The sequence below is a fragment of the Dermacentor andersoni genome, chromosome 9, assembly GCF_023375885.2.
Source record: "Dermacentor andersoni chromosome 9, qqDerAnde1_hic_scaffold, whole genome shotgun sequence".
Lineage (NCBI taxonomy): Eukaryota > Metazoa > Arthropoda > Arachnida > Ixodida > Ixodidae > Dermacentor > Dermacentor andersoni.
In genome coordinates this window covers 15,996,280-16,012,952 of record NC_092822.1, presented here as the reverse complement: position 1 = coordinate 16,012,952, position 16,673 = coordinate 15,996,280, and the positions used below count along the sequence as shown (strand labels likewise).

The 16,673-nt window shown below is 44.7% G+C and overlaps 1 protein-coding gene across 2 annotated transcripts in view; it reads right to left on the bottom strand.

The window, feature by feature from the left end:
- LOC126527090 (calcium-activated chloride channel regulator 1-like) overlaps nt 1-16,673 on the bottom strand; it is a 108,392-nt gene that overhangs the window by 82,116 nt on the left and 9,603 nt on the right. For both annotated transcript variants that reach the window (XM_055068550.1, XM_050174814.2), the window contains exons 3-9: nt 15,519-15,816; nt 14,061-14,167; nt 13,073-13,249; nt 10,338-10,465; nt 7,774-7,888; nt 4,398-4,625; nt 2,441-2,740 (exon numbers count right to left, since the gene is read on the bottom strand). In XM_055068550.1, the coding sequence (XP_054924525.1) occupies nt 2,441-2,740; nt 4,398-4,625; nt 7,774-7,888; nt 10,338-10,465; nt 13,073-13,249; nt 14,061-14,167; nt 15,519-15,816 (1,353 nt within the window). The remainder of the gene's footprint in view (nt 1-2,440; nt 2,741-4,397; nt 4,626-7,773; nt 7,889-10,337; nt 10,466-13,072; nt 13,250-14,060; nt 14,168-15,518; nt 15,817-16,673) is intronic.

Here is a 16,673-nt window from a genome sequence, read left to right as displayed (position 1 = left end):
CCACTCGATGTCACCGTTGGGTTTTATGGAACGTTCAATATCCGGGCTCTATTTGGACTTTAAATGCGGTCGTTGAGGATGGTGTTATTGTGGTGGGAGAGGACAGGAACGCGACAATCGGGGCCCCGATTTTGTAGCGATTCCGTCCGCTCGATCTTATTCCACTTTCCGCCGCGGTGCCTTAGGGGCTATGGCGTAACGCGGCTAAGCACGACGTTACGGGTACATTTCCCGGCCGCAGCGGCCGCATTTCGATGGAGGCGGAATGCAGAAATGCTTGTGTGCCGTGCTGCGGGCGCACTTTAAGGTACCCCAGGTGGTCATAATCCAGATTCCACAACTGCAGTGTGCCTCATAAACATATCGTGGTTTTGGCCCGTAAAACCCCCAAGTAAACGCGCGACAGAAAAAAAAATTGCTTAGCGTTAGCTCAGCTATTCTTACCCTATCCCCAGTGCAGGGTATCAGACTGGATATCTATATTCCGGTTAACCCTCCTCCCTTTCGCATCTCATTTATCTCTCTTTGTCTGTCTTTGATTTTATCTTTTTTTTTTCGCATCGCTGATTAGTTCAACGAGTTGTTGCACACACAGGTATCTACGTCACCATTTATGTCATGGCTGGAATTCCTAATCTCCTAATTTTCGGAATGTGCTGTGACAGTGACGTTTACCTTGCGGTGGCGGACCTGTATATCTAATATTTCACTCTGCATTCCTCCATATGCTGTAATATTTACAAATGCGCACGTTTTCATGTCTCTAAAGGCAAATGATGCCCCTTGCCGGAAATAACTGCAAGAGTGATGCGGGGTTTCATGTTTTAGGTGACCTCCCGCTAATCTCGAAGGTATATACTGTCGACGTCAATGAAGTTTGCAGGGGCGATGCTTACTTAACATCGGCGCAATGCGTCATGTTATCCGGGCCGTAAAATAACAGATCTCGACGAATTTACGTATTTCTCTTGATTCACGAATATGGAGTGTCAAGAAATGTTCCACATTTAACGTAATTATATTCCAAGGTTCTATAGACCTCGTTGAAAGGATTCTGAGGTCTGTGAACGTTCTAGTGGGTACTAGTGCTCACAGAGTAATCAAATCGTAATTCTGTGTACAATGACCCGATCAAAGCTCGAGAACAAGTTAATTATTTGTTGCAGGAATTGCCAGGGAAGGGAAAGACTATTCCTTAAATCATGGCTTAGGTGTCGCGGCGCGTCCAACATCGCGTCAAATGATGGTAATGCCTTCAGTAAAGTGGTCGTGGGCACTTATAGGAGGAGTCCAAACCCACTGCCGAGCCGTGGTTGCCACTGAGTAGCCGATACAGATCTCGAAGGCTATGTTTTTGCTAATTTCAAGCACCAGAAGCAATCGCACATCGGGAATCTCGTCATAGACACCACTACGCTGTGGACACCACCTATGCTGTGCCCACAGAGTTACAATGGAGCCTCATTTGGCCGAGCAGAGCGTTCGTTCACTCACACGCAGCATGTCACTACTCGACAGCAAAAAGTGTCGCGCACGCCAACTGCATGCAGGGTGACTGAAAGGTATATTGTTGGCTTCTCTAACTGTTGGTCTGTTTGATGTAGTCTGTCGGTTTAACAGTGCACTAGGCCTTGTGTAAGGAAATTTATGCTAAAAAACAATTACGTACTAATGCGTAGGACAGATAATCGGATATCTATTAGAGTTACCGAATAGGTGCCACGAGAAGGGAAGCGCGGTCGAAGACGGCAGAAAACTATGCGGTGTGAAAGAAATTTAGGAAATTTGTAGGCCTAGGAGAGCATCAACTAGCGCAAAACAGGTGTCATTGGAGATCGACGGAACAGACCTTCGTCCTGCAGTGCGTATAAGATGGGTTGATGACACTGATGTTTATGATTGCCATTATTTAGGGCTTATATATATATATATATATATATATATATATATATATATATATATATATATATGTCATGGGGGAATGAGTTACACAATTAGTTACAATTACTTCGTGAAGAGTAACAAAAATGAATTTCAAGAAAACTTGAAGCAAATCTGAACGCAGGAATGTAACTAAGTATGCAAGATTAGGAATTTCTGATACGTGCTAAATACACTTCACAAACCATTCAAGTGGAAAATAGTTTACACATGTGTCAGATAGCATAGTCTTATAAAAATGGAATGACCCGCGGGAGCAAGGAGCATTTATGAGAGTTCGCGCGACTAATAGGGTGTTGGATGGTTTTATTGTGATTAGTCCTGGTCGAAGTGTTTAAAAGGCTAAGTAGCGGGAACGGGGAATTCTGTGCCATCCTCGGCGACAAAGTGCGCCGGTTGCCTAGAAACGTGTGAAAAGGCATGCCTGTTTAAATGATAGCGTGTCGTGTGGGACCACGTGACGTTATAAAACGGTGCCGTGAAAGGGCGCCATACGTACCGTGACGTAATCTTTGTCTGCACCGGTCTGTGCGACGGTGGCTTCCACGAAGGCTGTCTCCATGCGGAGCGCGGTGTCGCCCTGGAGGTCCTGAAAGAAGAACGCTTTTCCACGGGTGGCCGTGGCCAACTTCTCGAGCTTATCATCGGCCTTGGACCCCAGCGCCAACGTGCTGATTTCCACCTTGGCGGCCGTCAACTGCGGCATGACGTCATTGAGGTAAGGAGCCCTGTTTTCAGTGCCGTCGCTCATCAACACGATGATGCCGCCTTCCGGTGTCTCGTCGGGAGTCCTCAGTACCTGTAACGATGTTTTTTTTTCTTTTTCTTTTTTTTTTCTTACATAATGTACTGCGCCTCGTGGGAGCACTTGAATTAAAGCGTGGATGCCCTGTGCGTTGAAGAATTGAAGCAGTGAATTATATAACTTATTGTCCACAAGCCACAAAATCCATCTGTGTGTCTGTTTCGCAGCTTGGCAGCTCTGAGAATTCTCTCTCTCTCTCTCTCTATCTATCTATCTCTCTCTCTCTCTCGTAGTTCTTGTTTCTGGACAGAGCCATAGCGGGTAGCGAATGTCGGCTGTGGCTGATGGTGCAGAATACTTGGGAAAGTTCTCAGGTTCTCCAGGTGTTTGACCCCAGGGCCAGGGGCTTAAGGCGTATGGGCCTTAGCTCCAGGCCTGCTTTTTAGACGCAGTTTATTTGAAGTCCGAGGCACTTTTTTATGATAGAGCAAACGGGAGACCGCATTCTGTGGCTAATTTTCACGCGTCCCGTTGGCTTAAGGAAATGGCGTCTCTGCTGCTTAGCATGAGCTGCAAGCTTTTTGGGCCTCAGTAACTGCATTCCGAAGGTGGCGGAATGCGAAAACATGTTATAGCATGTTATAAAATCCCGGAGTCCTATTCTGCGGCGTATTCCTCAGCCCACGTGTAGCTTTGGGACATTGACAGACTGAGTGCTTGGAAGCGGTGTAGAATATAAACTTTCCATTGTTGAGTTACATAGCTTTAAACTTGGTGCCTCCCATTTTTGGAAATATTAATCTCTTGGACAATGTTTGTTTAGAAACAAGAAGCAAATATACATTGTGCTTGATGAATTTCGTGTATGTTGACTGCTTCTCTTAAATGCAATAAACGCAACTTAATATAGGTTCTGTTTATGTTGAACAAATCAGTTACTTCGTTCCTATGCAGTTTTTTTTTCCTTTACTTGTTTCTGAGGCACGACATAATATTGGCCTTATAGCAATGACGCATCAATGTAGATAAGGTCACGACCTCCTTTAGATGTTTTCTTGTCAAGCACTGACCATACAACACTCAGCAGTTCATCGGGCTAGCATATATATATATATATATATATGCTAGCCCGATGAACTGCTGAGTGTTGTATGGTCAGTGCTTGACAAGAAAACATCTAAAGGAGGTCGTATATATATATATATATATATATATATATATATATATATATATATAGATAACCACAGTACCTCAAAACAGGTGTCACAAAATAATAGACCAAAACACTTAGACATACGTACGCATAATGCAACCATATTAGGCCAAGAAAAGGCATTGGGGAAATTAGTTGTTCTTTAACTAATGTTTAGAGATGATAAGGTAGAGGTAAGCGAAAGTGGACGAAAAGCAATTTGCCGCCGCTGGGAGCCGAGCCCACATCTACCGCATAATGCACTGCAGCAGTGACGAAACACGCAAACTTAAGCACACTAACCATCATAATTATCTTAAATACAATCTCTTTTTATTATTTTAAACGTCGGGAGTTGGACCACAAACAGGGCCGGCTATGTCGAAATATTAGGTAAGAAAATCAACAATACGGAGTAGCAGTGACTGCAGAAAATGAAGTTACGTTCACTGAGTTCGAGAAAACTCGCCGAGTGAAAGCTTCCCTCTCATACTTCGCACTCGCAAAAGTTGTGCGTACCTCCAGGGCTCGCAGGAGGCCGCAGCCAATGCACGTCGCCCCGACGGTGCGCAACTGTTTCACCGTATTCAGGAAGCTCTGCCTGGTGTTTACGTTCACAGGCATCAGGGTGTGACGGACCGCCGCATCGTTACTGAACGTAATGATGGCCAGCCGCTTCGAGCCATCCGCAATGTCCTGGATGTATCGGGTCGCCGCTTCTTTCAGGAACGTCATCCGGTCGTAGTCCTGGAATACGCGAAAAAACATCAGCGAAGCGACCTATGCCCTTTGGGCGCATGACCATTTGCCTGAAGTGAAGAAACCCTTTGGCACTACCATTAGATGAGGCATAGGGTGAGTTATCTGTTGCGTTTAGTTGGGATGTAGAACTAATCAGGTAAAGCAGAGTGAAACCGGACCAAGAGGCAACTTATTACAGATGTCTATATATATGACTATGACCCTCTATGACCCTCTATATGACCGTCTATATGACCCTCTATATGACTCGACGCTTTACCCTGTTTATTTACTACTTCAATCAAACATAATAATTAACTTTCTATGCTTTCTCCCTTACTGCTGTCTGAAACTTCGCATGGTTGTGAAAAACAAAAAAATTGATCCCCTCGGATACCCTTATTCATCTAGCTCGCATCCTGTGGCACTGTTACAAAGGACCGGATAATCATAGTGTACTGTATTGTATTTATTGCGATATGAATTACGTGGCCACTGCAGGCCAATTTCTGACATCGCGTCGCCGTCTGCGTGATGTTCCGTATAAAGTCCAAGGGCGATCACATCGTTGGCGCGCGCCGTATGCGACACGTGCGAGTGAGAGCGTGCGAGGGTGAGCCGACGATGGCGGCTCATTCTCGCGAGCGCAAAGGAGCAAAGCGTGGAGGAAGCGCGCCATCTTCCGCTGCGCGCAAGTCACCAGGGAAAGGAGGGGGGGGGGGGGTTCTACTTCGGCGCCTTCTGCGTATGGCGCAGACGCGCGCAGTCGCTCGGCCTCTGCCTTGAAAACGATCTGCGATGGGGACAAAGTGCTGATAGCTTCGTGTGCACTGTGTTTTCGCCGCTTAATTCGCTTTGAAGCGAGAAGCAGCACGAAGGTCAATTCACTGGCGGCTGCTGCCACGCTTTCTCACTCCAGCATTGTCACAGCAAGCTTACGCGGTCATCGAGTGAGATGCGTACGTGTTTGCGCGGGCACGCGTGACGCCGTGCTTGGGAATTTAGTTAAACAGCGAATGTTTACAAGTTTATAAGGCTAATAAAACTGCTATCCTTACTTCGTATAGATGTATGCTAATTTTCTATCGCAATCTATGCTTTGCCTTTCGGGAGAGGCTACCCGCCGTGGTTGCTCAGTGGCTATGGTGTTAGGCTGCTGAGCACGAGGTCGCGGGATCGAATCCCGGCCACGGCGGCCGCATTTCGATGGGGGCGAAATGCGAAAACACCCGTGTACTTAGATTTAGGTGCACGTTAAAGAACCCCAGGTGGTCGAAATTTCCGGACTCCTCCACTACGGCGTGCCTCATAATCAGAAAGCGGTATTGGTACGTAAAACCCCATAATTTATTATTATCGGGAGAGGCTGCGAATATTTTACTCGGTTATTACATATGATGCAGTCTTATTTTGCAACCATCTGTATACATCAATCTGCACACGTTACGACTTTCCGAATGTGTCTGTATGTGGTTCTTGCTGCGAATATTGCTGCTAAAATGTTTTATTTAGGTGCTGCTTACCCAACGTGTATACCATAGTTTCCGCCGCTTGTCGAGTGCTCCCGTAGCTACAAGTCATACGCTATTTCAACAAGTATGAATAACGTATGACAGACGCTGTCAGGATGGCATATCCTAATCAGGCTCTTTCCGGGCCTTTTGCTGTGCCTCGTGAGCCGATTTGTATGAAATTGTCTCAAATAAAAGAGAAAGAAAGAAAGAAAAAGAATAAAGGAAAGAAAGGAAGACATGGCGGGCTAAATAATTTGGTAATAATATAGGACATAGTCAACTCTATAGTACGTCGCGGTTCTAAGTAATAAAACGGGACAATGTTTGTGATCATTCTCACATATGTAGGCTATACTTCTCACTTATCACCCTTAAATCTCACCACGCTGGTCACGTTCGCCGGATAAAATTTGAGAGATAAAAATCACAGTGTCAACATCATCGCGCAAGCACATGGCCGTTGGCTCGATCGTTGGCCCATGCGGTGTAACCAACAATTGACGCTTGCGTCCATACCCACCTCTGCTCGCGGTAATATTGGCGCCATATCATGTGTAGTTATTGAAGCTCTTAACTCACTTTTAACGAATGAATTTCCTGAATGCAATGTTAACGATCTTATTTACCTGAGAACAGGTCCTACGAAGGCCTAGCTTAAACACGCGGAAATATTGGGCGTAAAAGCCGAACCCGCGAGATAAGTCTGATAAGCGCAGCGCAAACACAGCGTAGAGAAAACCGATAACTCTTCCCCTCTTTGTTCAGACAGCTTTAGATAACGCGTTTCCCGACGTTATCCATGATTGCACACTTTCGCAAATGGTTTATCTGCGCAGCTCATAAGGGTCAACGGGCGTATGACAAAACACAGCTTAAGAGCCTTGCATATCTGGCCACGCAAATTGTAGAGCAACTGAATTCGTGTGATTACTTAATGTGCACCCGGGAAACAACCAAGCAGGAAATATTCAGTTATACCCGTATGAACACCATGCATCGAGGAGCGACGTAAACATTTGGCGACATCATAGATTTTGCAAAATTTAAAGCGAGCCGTGTTCTTCAGCGTATCAAATGAATTACCAGTGTTTGTCTTTAGGGGCCAACGGACCACAGAATGCCTGTAAATACATTATTTTCTTGTACACGATACTTGATAATTCATGGTGTCGCTGAGCAATATTATGTCGTGCAAAACTATCGGCCTTGCGTGCGCATGCGATGGGTGCCGAAAAAAAGAGGTCCAATAACCGCGTGAGAGCGCTGATATGCATGGTGAGCGAAATTAGGCGCGAGACGTGAGGTGCTGAAGGTATAATTAGATACCTGTGACGTCAGAAGCCTCGTCTTATTCACATATTTAAAGAAAATGCATACGTCCGTTTATTTTTCATCAAATCACGGTTTCATGGTGCGCTGCATTGGTTAATAATTCAAGTCAGCCAAAGGCGACCCTTCATGAGGAAGTTTCGCAAGATTTTCACGTAGAATGATATTTTCCCCCTTGTTTTCAAACCAGAAAGTGAGGCTGGCACGAAGAGTCAAATATTTTTTCTGGGCGATTATGTTTAAGTCGTATTTTCGTCATCGAGACCGACGCGTTGCACAAACATAATCTCTTGTAAACAACAGCCGCTTACGTCCATGCTCTGCGAGACATCGAGAACCAGAACAACCCGCTGGGCCAGATGCTCCCTCTGTTGCGTCTCTTCAAATGACACCTCGATGCTTTTGGACATGTCGGGCCTGGGAAGGCTGCAAGGATAATCGGAGAGTGCAGGACGTGCCCAAATTAGGGCTCTTGATTTATATTTGTCCTCGTATATCTTCTTACAATATGATCGAAAAATGGAAGGATGCTGCTGGGTGTAAGCCGGCCTAAGCCTATTTCATGGAAAAGCAACTCAGAATCACTGATTCATCGAATCGGCCTAAGTGTCTATCCCCGCTCCATTCCATGGGTTTATCTACTTTAAGGAAGCCGCAGGAATTTTCACTCAGCTATTCAGTATCCTTGAAAGCTACGTTCAACGGCTTTGTCATTCCAGTCTTTTCGATCTGTACATTTATTTTCATTAAGTCACTTTCTCCAAATTATTTGACTACAGCCTGCATTATTCAGCTTGCTTTCATTTTTGCCTTTAAAATAAGATAAAGTAATAAAGAACGTGGACTAAAATAAGTGATATTACGTTTATAGCATTCCTGAAGAATCACTCAGACTGCGCCCGTGTCAATATTAAATAAGTACCAACAATACTTACTGCTACTATTACTATTACTATTACCATTACTATTACTGCTCCACAACAACTACTACTACTGCTGCTGCTAGGACTGCTAGCAGTCGCAGTGATGGTGTGGCAGTAGCAGAACTAATACAAATGCCTATTCAAGGACTGCTGCGACCCATTCTTAGTATCTTGCAGATTGTGTGTCGAGATGCACTTGGCACCTCGCAGTCAGGACGTGACGAAGCTCTTTTCCTACGGCTTTCTGTTCGATGAATGTGCGTCCTTTAGTGCAATGTGCTTTCTTACGCCTGTACACGAACCGAGTCGACGACCTGCCTGTGTCGCTGTGCACATCGCTATCGCGTCCTCCACTATCGTGTGTCACTCATGGGTAACTAAATTTACGTTAATTAGTGTTATCTATCCAGGCATCACTCAGGTTTCTGCGTGAAGCTAAGCGAAAAAATTGTTGGGTTTTTCATGCCAAAACCACGACCTGATTTTGAGGCGCGCCGAAGTGGGGGACTACGGGTTAACTTAGACCACTGGGAGATCATTAAAGTGCATGCAAATAAACGGCACGTGCCGTTTATTTGCATGCACTATAGTGATCTCGCCTGCATCGAAATGATGCCGCCGCGGCCAAGATTTGATTCCGAGACCACATGCTTAGCAGCGCAACGCCATACGCAAAGCCATTACGGTGGGTGAGCCTAGGCCAGAGCTGGACTCGTGCGGTCATTGCTACAGAATAAAATTGAAACATATCTTGTAGATTCCACGCAGTGGGAAATTTAGCGTAAGCGCTGTATTGCTTGGTCCGACACTTGCGCTAAACTTGTGGTTATTTATCTCTTCACTAGCCCAGATGCGGGTTGAAATTGTCTCAAAGTGCTAGCGGCTACGATCGAAGAGCCTCAGTGGTGAAGATTAATCGCGATGCGCTTTTGTAATTGTCCGCGCGTTCCTAAGCAGCAATGAGTTTCAGCTGTCACGGGTGAAGAAGAGTGGCAAATGTGAGATTAAGTAGTGAGCCATTCGTGTTTCCACCAGGTGCCAACGCGCACAACTATCGAGCTGCGATTCTTTTGGGTGCGCTCACGAGTAGAAACAATTGATGAGAGCACTTTCAGAGCGGTTCGCGCGTTTCTAAGTGTCAGTGTGCGATTGAATAATCTAAAATCACTATCTGCCATGAACGCAGAATGGCAATGTTCAAAGTTAGGTGGTAAAACTTCTGCTAGGGTAAGTTGGTTGATACGCATTGAAATCATTGTAGCGCAAAGAAACACGGACAAAGAGGACAGTGTGTCCTTTTTTTTGTCCGCGTTTCTTTCCGATACAGTGACTGCAATTCAAAATTAAGCTTCCGTTCGCCCGCTGTGATTGCTTAGTGGCTATGGTGTTGGGCTGATACGCACGACGTCGAGGGATCGAATCCCGGCCTCGGCGGCGGCGAAATGCGAGAACACCCATGTACTTTGATTTAGGTGCACGTTAATGAACCCCAGGTGGTCCAAAATATTCCAGTCCCCCACTACGGCGTGCCTCATAATCAGATCGTGGTTTTGGCGTGTAAAACCCAACAATTTAATTCTTTAAGGCTTCCGCTAAAAGCCTAGGCCTTAGGCGTAATGCATATGAACTATGTAAAGTTTTGTGAGTACCACATGGTCATATCCCATGACGGGAAAGTGAATAGTACATACATAGAAAAGTGCCATCATGCAAAGGTTCCATTTAACGCGCTGCAATCTGGAAATGAATTAAAATTGAAACGTCTATAATCAAAGCCAATACCAATTCGATTGACAGTCATCTTGATCATAAATGTTTTTCATGCACACAATAATCCAACTGAAATGTACCATTTAGGAAGCTATACTTTCTGCATTTCGGTGTTGCATGTGATTTTTACGTACAAATGCTTAGTGATAAGTGCTGTACAGAGACGAAAGAGAAGGGAATACTTCTTAAAGTCTTCATTCTCGCTGATGACTTCCCACGTGGACTTCCCCCTGCAGATCGCATTTTGCTTGTTAGGAGCAAGACGGTTGTGCCGGCGCGTTCCATTGTCGGAATCACAGAACTGGCTCACCTGCAAAGTGCGTTGTGGTCTCTTACGTGAGCATGTTTCTAGCTGAACGTCGCGGTCCACTGCTTGGTATGAAACCCTTCAATTCGCTACACAGTACGCTCACCGTTACAATATGCCCATAAATGCTCTGCTGAAGACTGTTGCATTGATATTTCTGAGGAACTTCGAACATCGCACAATCGCTGATATACGTGATTTCTTTCTCTTTCTGAGGATGACCAATTATCATTTTCTCCCTTCCAGAAAGAATCCTACAAACAGGAACGTGTGGAATTCAGTGATTGACTGAGCATTGTATGTCTTTGGAAGTTCACGGGGGAGGCGAGGACTAAAGGGTTATGTGCCTGACAAAGATATTCCCACCCGCATGGAGTTCATCCAAAGGGTCAGACAAAACGATACCATATGCTCTGAACACTGGCGCACTCTCCTACCGCGCATTTAACAACGCAGTCCCTACGTGACTGACAAGTAGCAGTGGTCATCCTACTATTACAGCTGCGTTCCGATACTCGCCGTAGACGGCAAAGTAGACGGCTGAGCGGACAGCCACTATCTTAAGTATCGCTCCGATTTTAACGAAGACGCCAAAGAAGACGACTTCGGGAGGATAGCCTTGAACTCAAAAACAATGCAGTCTAATCGATTGTCCAACCAAGCTGGCGGCTGCGTAGGACGCTTGTAAACTCGACGGTCTTGTATTTACTCGTCTCTTCCTTTAGCGCTCCTCCGAAAACTTCAAAATGCACCCACGATTTCAATTTTACCCCTGCGACGGGAAGGTCGTCTGAGCACAAGAAAACGCACTCACGCTTTCCTATGCGCTTAATGCAAGTCTCTTCGTGTTTTTCATACGCTCGCAGACGTAACAAATAAACATACAGTAATAATGTTTGCTTTTCTCCAACATTAGAAAGTTAGCACGCTTATCACTGCTACACAAAATTTATTACTACAGTCCGAACGTAAAAAGCGAACTTTTCTCAGAACCTGCATGCATATCATCTCGTACTGACCATCACCATAAATCGAGCGTTCCACATTGTCGCACGAACCAATTTTTTATTCATTTATTCCTGAACCTACCAATGACTCTAACATCTCCCGGCCTGAGTTCTTGACATAACCGATACGTCTGCTTTTAGGACTACTATTCAAAAATACTTTTGTTAATCTGCGTTTTTTATTTTTTTATTATTACGACCTGTCGTCTGTACAGGTTGTGTATTTTGTTCCACCCCCTTCTGTAACGCCTTCTGGCCTTGAAGGTACAATAAATAAATAAATAAATAAATAAATAAATAAATAAATAAATAAATAAATAAATAAATAAATAAATAAATAAATTGTTTTGCAGCCGCGAAGTGGCATCACGTCGCAGAGCAGTCCTTCCATGCGTCTTCCAGACGGCTTGAGACGCGTCCCATTACTTGGGGTCGAAGCTGTCTCGACTGTCTCCTTAGCTGTCTTAACTACCTCCGACGCTGGAAAGAATTGCAACGAACCATATATTGACGCGGAACTTCAGTCAAGGCTTCCAAGATGACTAACCTTAGAGTTATTTAGCGGCACTCTATCGTCGGCTACTGCTTAACGTGGCGTACACAAACAGCCTAGTCTGCCGCCATGGTCAAACTAGAAGCCCCAGTTGCGACAGCTTTGGCTCCGTGGAATCGATCGGACATATTATATGGGAACCAGCGCTGGCCAGGAGGCGCAGATGCAGTTTGAGTGTGAAACTGAAGCATGCTGAACCATCCGATAGGGAGGCCACAAAAATGGTGCCACATGTTTAATTATATTAGACGCGCGCCTGTATCAGTGTTCGCTTTAGCTCCGTGCGCCCCAGCCGAGCTCTGGCCATACCTGTGGGCGCTGGAGAAGCGCATGCACTCATACGTTCTAACACGCCGGTTTCCAGTGAGGCCATAATCCGGGCACATGTACCTCAATATGAGCGGTGAAGCTGATGTGTGTGCGTCTGATAACTGTTTCCACGACTGGCTAGGCTGTATGTTACGGCGCTGCTGTTGGCGCGCGAAGTTTCAGCGCTGGTTGCCGATTGGACTGTATAGCGTACAGGTATGTGAAAGGCATATACGCGATAAATATAGCAACAGTCTTTCAAGGCCCGTGCACACTTATGCGCATATTAGATCCCTGGCACTCTCCCCAAATGCAACGTCAAAGACTCGATTCCTTGTTTGATTAACTTCAATCGATCGGCATCCTCCCAAAACCGTATTATTCGGACTATGTGCCTCGTATAAAACGCCGGCAGCGAAGTCAGGACGAGTCATGTATTCGGATATGTAGGAGTCAAACGCGAAACGAAGATATCAAGTGATATTTTTTTTTTCTGCCTCTCTCCTCCTAGGGTCTTTCTTCCCTTCCCTTGTAGGCGAATACTTTTACGCCAGCAAACCTCTCTCCTTTTAAATAAACAGCTCTCTCTCTCTCTCTTTCGTTTGCTATCCTTCCTATACGAAATGAAACTTCATTGCAGTTCAGTTCATGTGCATGCCCAATATTAGTGGCATATAGGTATTTTTGTGGAGAGGTCATAGTAGACAGGACGAATACGAACGTCGAATAGAAGACACTCACGTTGGTGATATAAGGCATGAACATGATTGACGATTCGACGGGATCCTCCGGCGACTGCAAAAACTCAATCAAGCAGTCCTTAGGAAATTTGCAGGTCTTGGGGTTAAATTTACACCTTCCTCCAGACACCTGTCTTGGGATGAAGCGAATCTTCTCCGAGCATGAATTCAGTTTGACCTGAGAGAGCAGGAATAAAAAAAAAACATGCATGTTAAAAGCACCAACTTCAGCGCGCCGGAATTTTACGTTAAAAAATGCTCTTTGTTGGCTCGTGAAAAATTTGCAATGAGGAAACTGGAGTGAATGAAGCGAGCAGGCAATTTTTTTTATTGTTTATACCTAGCCCATCTCCCTCGTTTTCTTCGCGACAGCTTTTTCGCTTGCAGACCAAACATTGCAACTTCGCTGCCGTCTGCTGGTATCGCTAAATATATGCTACACTCTATAAGTGTGAAAGGCGACCCTGGTTCGTCTTCCGGCCATGACAGTGCTATTTCGATGGCAGATGATTGAAAAGTTCAAGAAATAAAAGAATGAAATCGAGGGTTCGACGGAAGCGCGTCTGGAAAAGGAAATGAATGTGGTGTACTTAGATTTCAATAAACATTAGGCTGAAGATCTGGCAGGAAAATTTCGATGGGAACCCTCGAATGAAAACAAAAACCTTCGCACTGTTTCCAATGAAAGTGCTACGTTATAGAAAAAAATTTACATATGAAAGCATGGTTAAAATAAGACCTGACGTTTCATGAAAAATAGATGAATATCGCAAATGATCAAAAAAGAGAGCACCTAGATGAAATTTAAACTCACTTACAGCGCCACAAAGAGCGCTCATGATTGTGTAGTTGTGTAAGTAGTGCATAACTTAGCCTAGCCTGAAAGCGGAGAAGGCAAATGCGGTGTTTAAGAGTCTTTGGGACATTGCTACTTTCTGGATAGCAACAGCGCTCTTATATAGCAGCCTACGTGCAAATCACGTGCTCACCGCCCTGCCTTCGCAGTAGGTAAGCGGGTACTGGTTGTCATCCTGGCTGCCGTACTCGTCGAACACTCCGTACCGGTAATGGGCCCACTCATGCACGAACACGTACGCTGCAAGCGTGGAACATAAGATCAAAAAGAACTCATCATTAGGCGTGTCATGCCGAAGAGCGTCAGGTACAGTTCCGTCTGCGTCAACCGGCAGGCCACCACACATCATGCGCCAGTGCCACAGAATAAACAAGTTGGAACTACAGCTCCGACAGGGTTTGTATATCTGAATAACGGCCTCGAATATTGTGTTCTTTGTAACCATGTTTTCATTAACTTGATCATTTACTTGTTTATTTAAATGCAGTTTTTAGTATTCATCGCTTCACTTTGTTGGCTATTTCTTGTTCATTCTAGAAATATCCAAACGCTTATTTATGACTGATGTCATTTTATGCCCCGCAAGGGGAGGCTGAACAGTCATTATTCGCATTATGCCAAGTGTCTTGTTCGACACTCTGCATTACTCGTCGATACAAGCGAGTCGAGGATAAGGGCTCGTCCATGTATGTATGTATGTATGTATGTATGTATGTATGTATGTATGTATGTATGTGTGTGTGTGTGTGTGTGTGTGTGTGTGTGTGTGTGTGTGTGTGTGTGTGTGTGTGTGTGTGTGTGTGTGTGTGTGTGTGTGTGTGTGTGTGTGTGTGTGTGTGTGTGTGCGTGTGTGTGTGTGGTGCTATACAGGGTCCTCAACGTTAAATTATATGAAATATTAATAAAGAAAGCTATGCTAGCTGCGCAAATGCTGCTTAATTGTGCAACTTGTTTATGTACTGGAACAAAATTTCGCAGACAGGTAGCGTCAGTAAGGAAATAATCAAGAAATATGTGTTAATCACCTCTTGCATTTCGTAATTACAGTACATGTTTTTCATAGAAACTTGTAGGCAAACGTATTCTCGAACTCCATTTTATTTGATATTTATAAAGCGCTTGCCATTGCGAGATATTCACCATACAATTTTTCTTTTGTTCCTTTTTGCGTTGGATGATGAGGCGTCGTAACGTCATTACACACTGGCCCTCTTTGTCTCCGCGATCGCTGCGGCAGCCACATGCAAGTGTTAGCCAGAAGAACCGTGCGCAGCACTGTTTATTTCTTGATGAGCGACATGATCATACATAACCTTATGCATGCAGTGTCACCAAATTTTGCTTTGTTTCATGATGTCAGGCTGATGGCGATGACGCCTGGTCCGGAATTTCTTGGTCAATTTGTGTATCAGTTTAATATAAGTATTTCCTCATTTTCCATCCTTCATACGTGCTGTCATCTGTTTACGTGCAAGAATTTTTCTGTAATGTTTCTATAACTTCTAAAATTTGTGACAGCACTTTTATTTAAAGAAGCTTATGATGAAGCAGATGATACACAGGGCTGGGGTAGTTTGCGTAAGAAGCGTACCTGGGTTTTTGAACGTCTTCATTGTTGACGCATGGAGCTCGCTGAGGAATGTGGGCGTTAATTGGATGTAGTCTCCGGGCTTACCGCAGGGTCTCATTTGCCTCGTGAAAGGTCTGTTTTCCGCGAGTGACCCAGGAACCTTGACACGAACGTCGCTCTTCTCGAAGGAGCTCGAGGACACGCGTCGTGAAACGTTTCTCTGAGGCCACGTATTCGGGAAGTCGATGGTGACGCGCTTGATGTACACGCGGCCGTTTGTTGCCCGGTGCAGGAATTCGGACGAAGATCTGAGCAGGCTCTGCAAGTGTCCACGTATATAAAAAGTAGTCTTCACCTTTTCCTGCCATGATTGTTCATCATTACAAGAGAGAAGGACGAGGTATTGTCTAAAGAGTGCCTTGACAGTTATTTCGTTCATTCTTTCTTTTTTTATTCATGTGCCCTAAAGGTCCATTTATAGGCATTACATCAGAGCTTACATAGCATTACATAAGATATTACGGTGAATAAATAATGAAAAAGAGCGCAATTTTCTGAGAACAGAACTCGATAAAACATACTGAAAAATACACTGCAAACGCTAAGAACACACTGGAAAAAGCAGAACTAAAATGGTAGTGGTAACAATAGAGAATAATACAATTCTAAGTAGGCGGCACCATACAATTCTAACAGTCGTCACGCAATAGGCACTTCAGTTTGCTAACAAAAGCGTCATGGTCATTGACAGAAGCGGTTTCCGCAGACAGCTTATTTCAGTGGTAAATGGCAAGCAACAAGGGCGAATGATGCATAAGCTTAGTACGGGGGATCTTTGGTTGTACTTTATACGTTTGTATTCAATGTTGCAGCAGAATGACGCAAGGAGGACGAGTTAGAAGAATACAAAGAACATAAACACTCGGAAAAAATGCATGAAGCCACAGGAATGCGACAAAAATTGACAACAGCGTAAGCACTTCGAAGGACATAAGGATAGCATTAGCGCAAACAACCAAAGAAAGAGCGTTATACACCCACGGCCGCTCAATGGAAACCTTGTTTCCATTAGCGACGGTTCTGGGATAGAAATAGAATGTACACTAGTTAGTCATGACAAAGTAAGGTGGTAGATACTGCGAATGACTGCTGTGACAGTTTTGGCTAGTTTTGGCT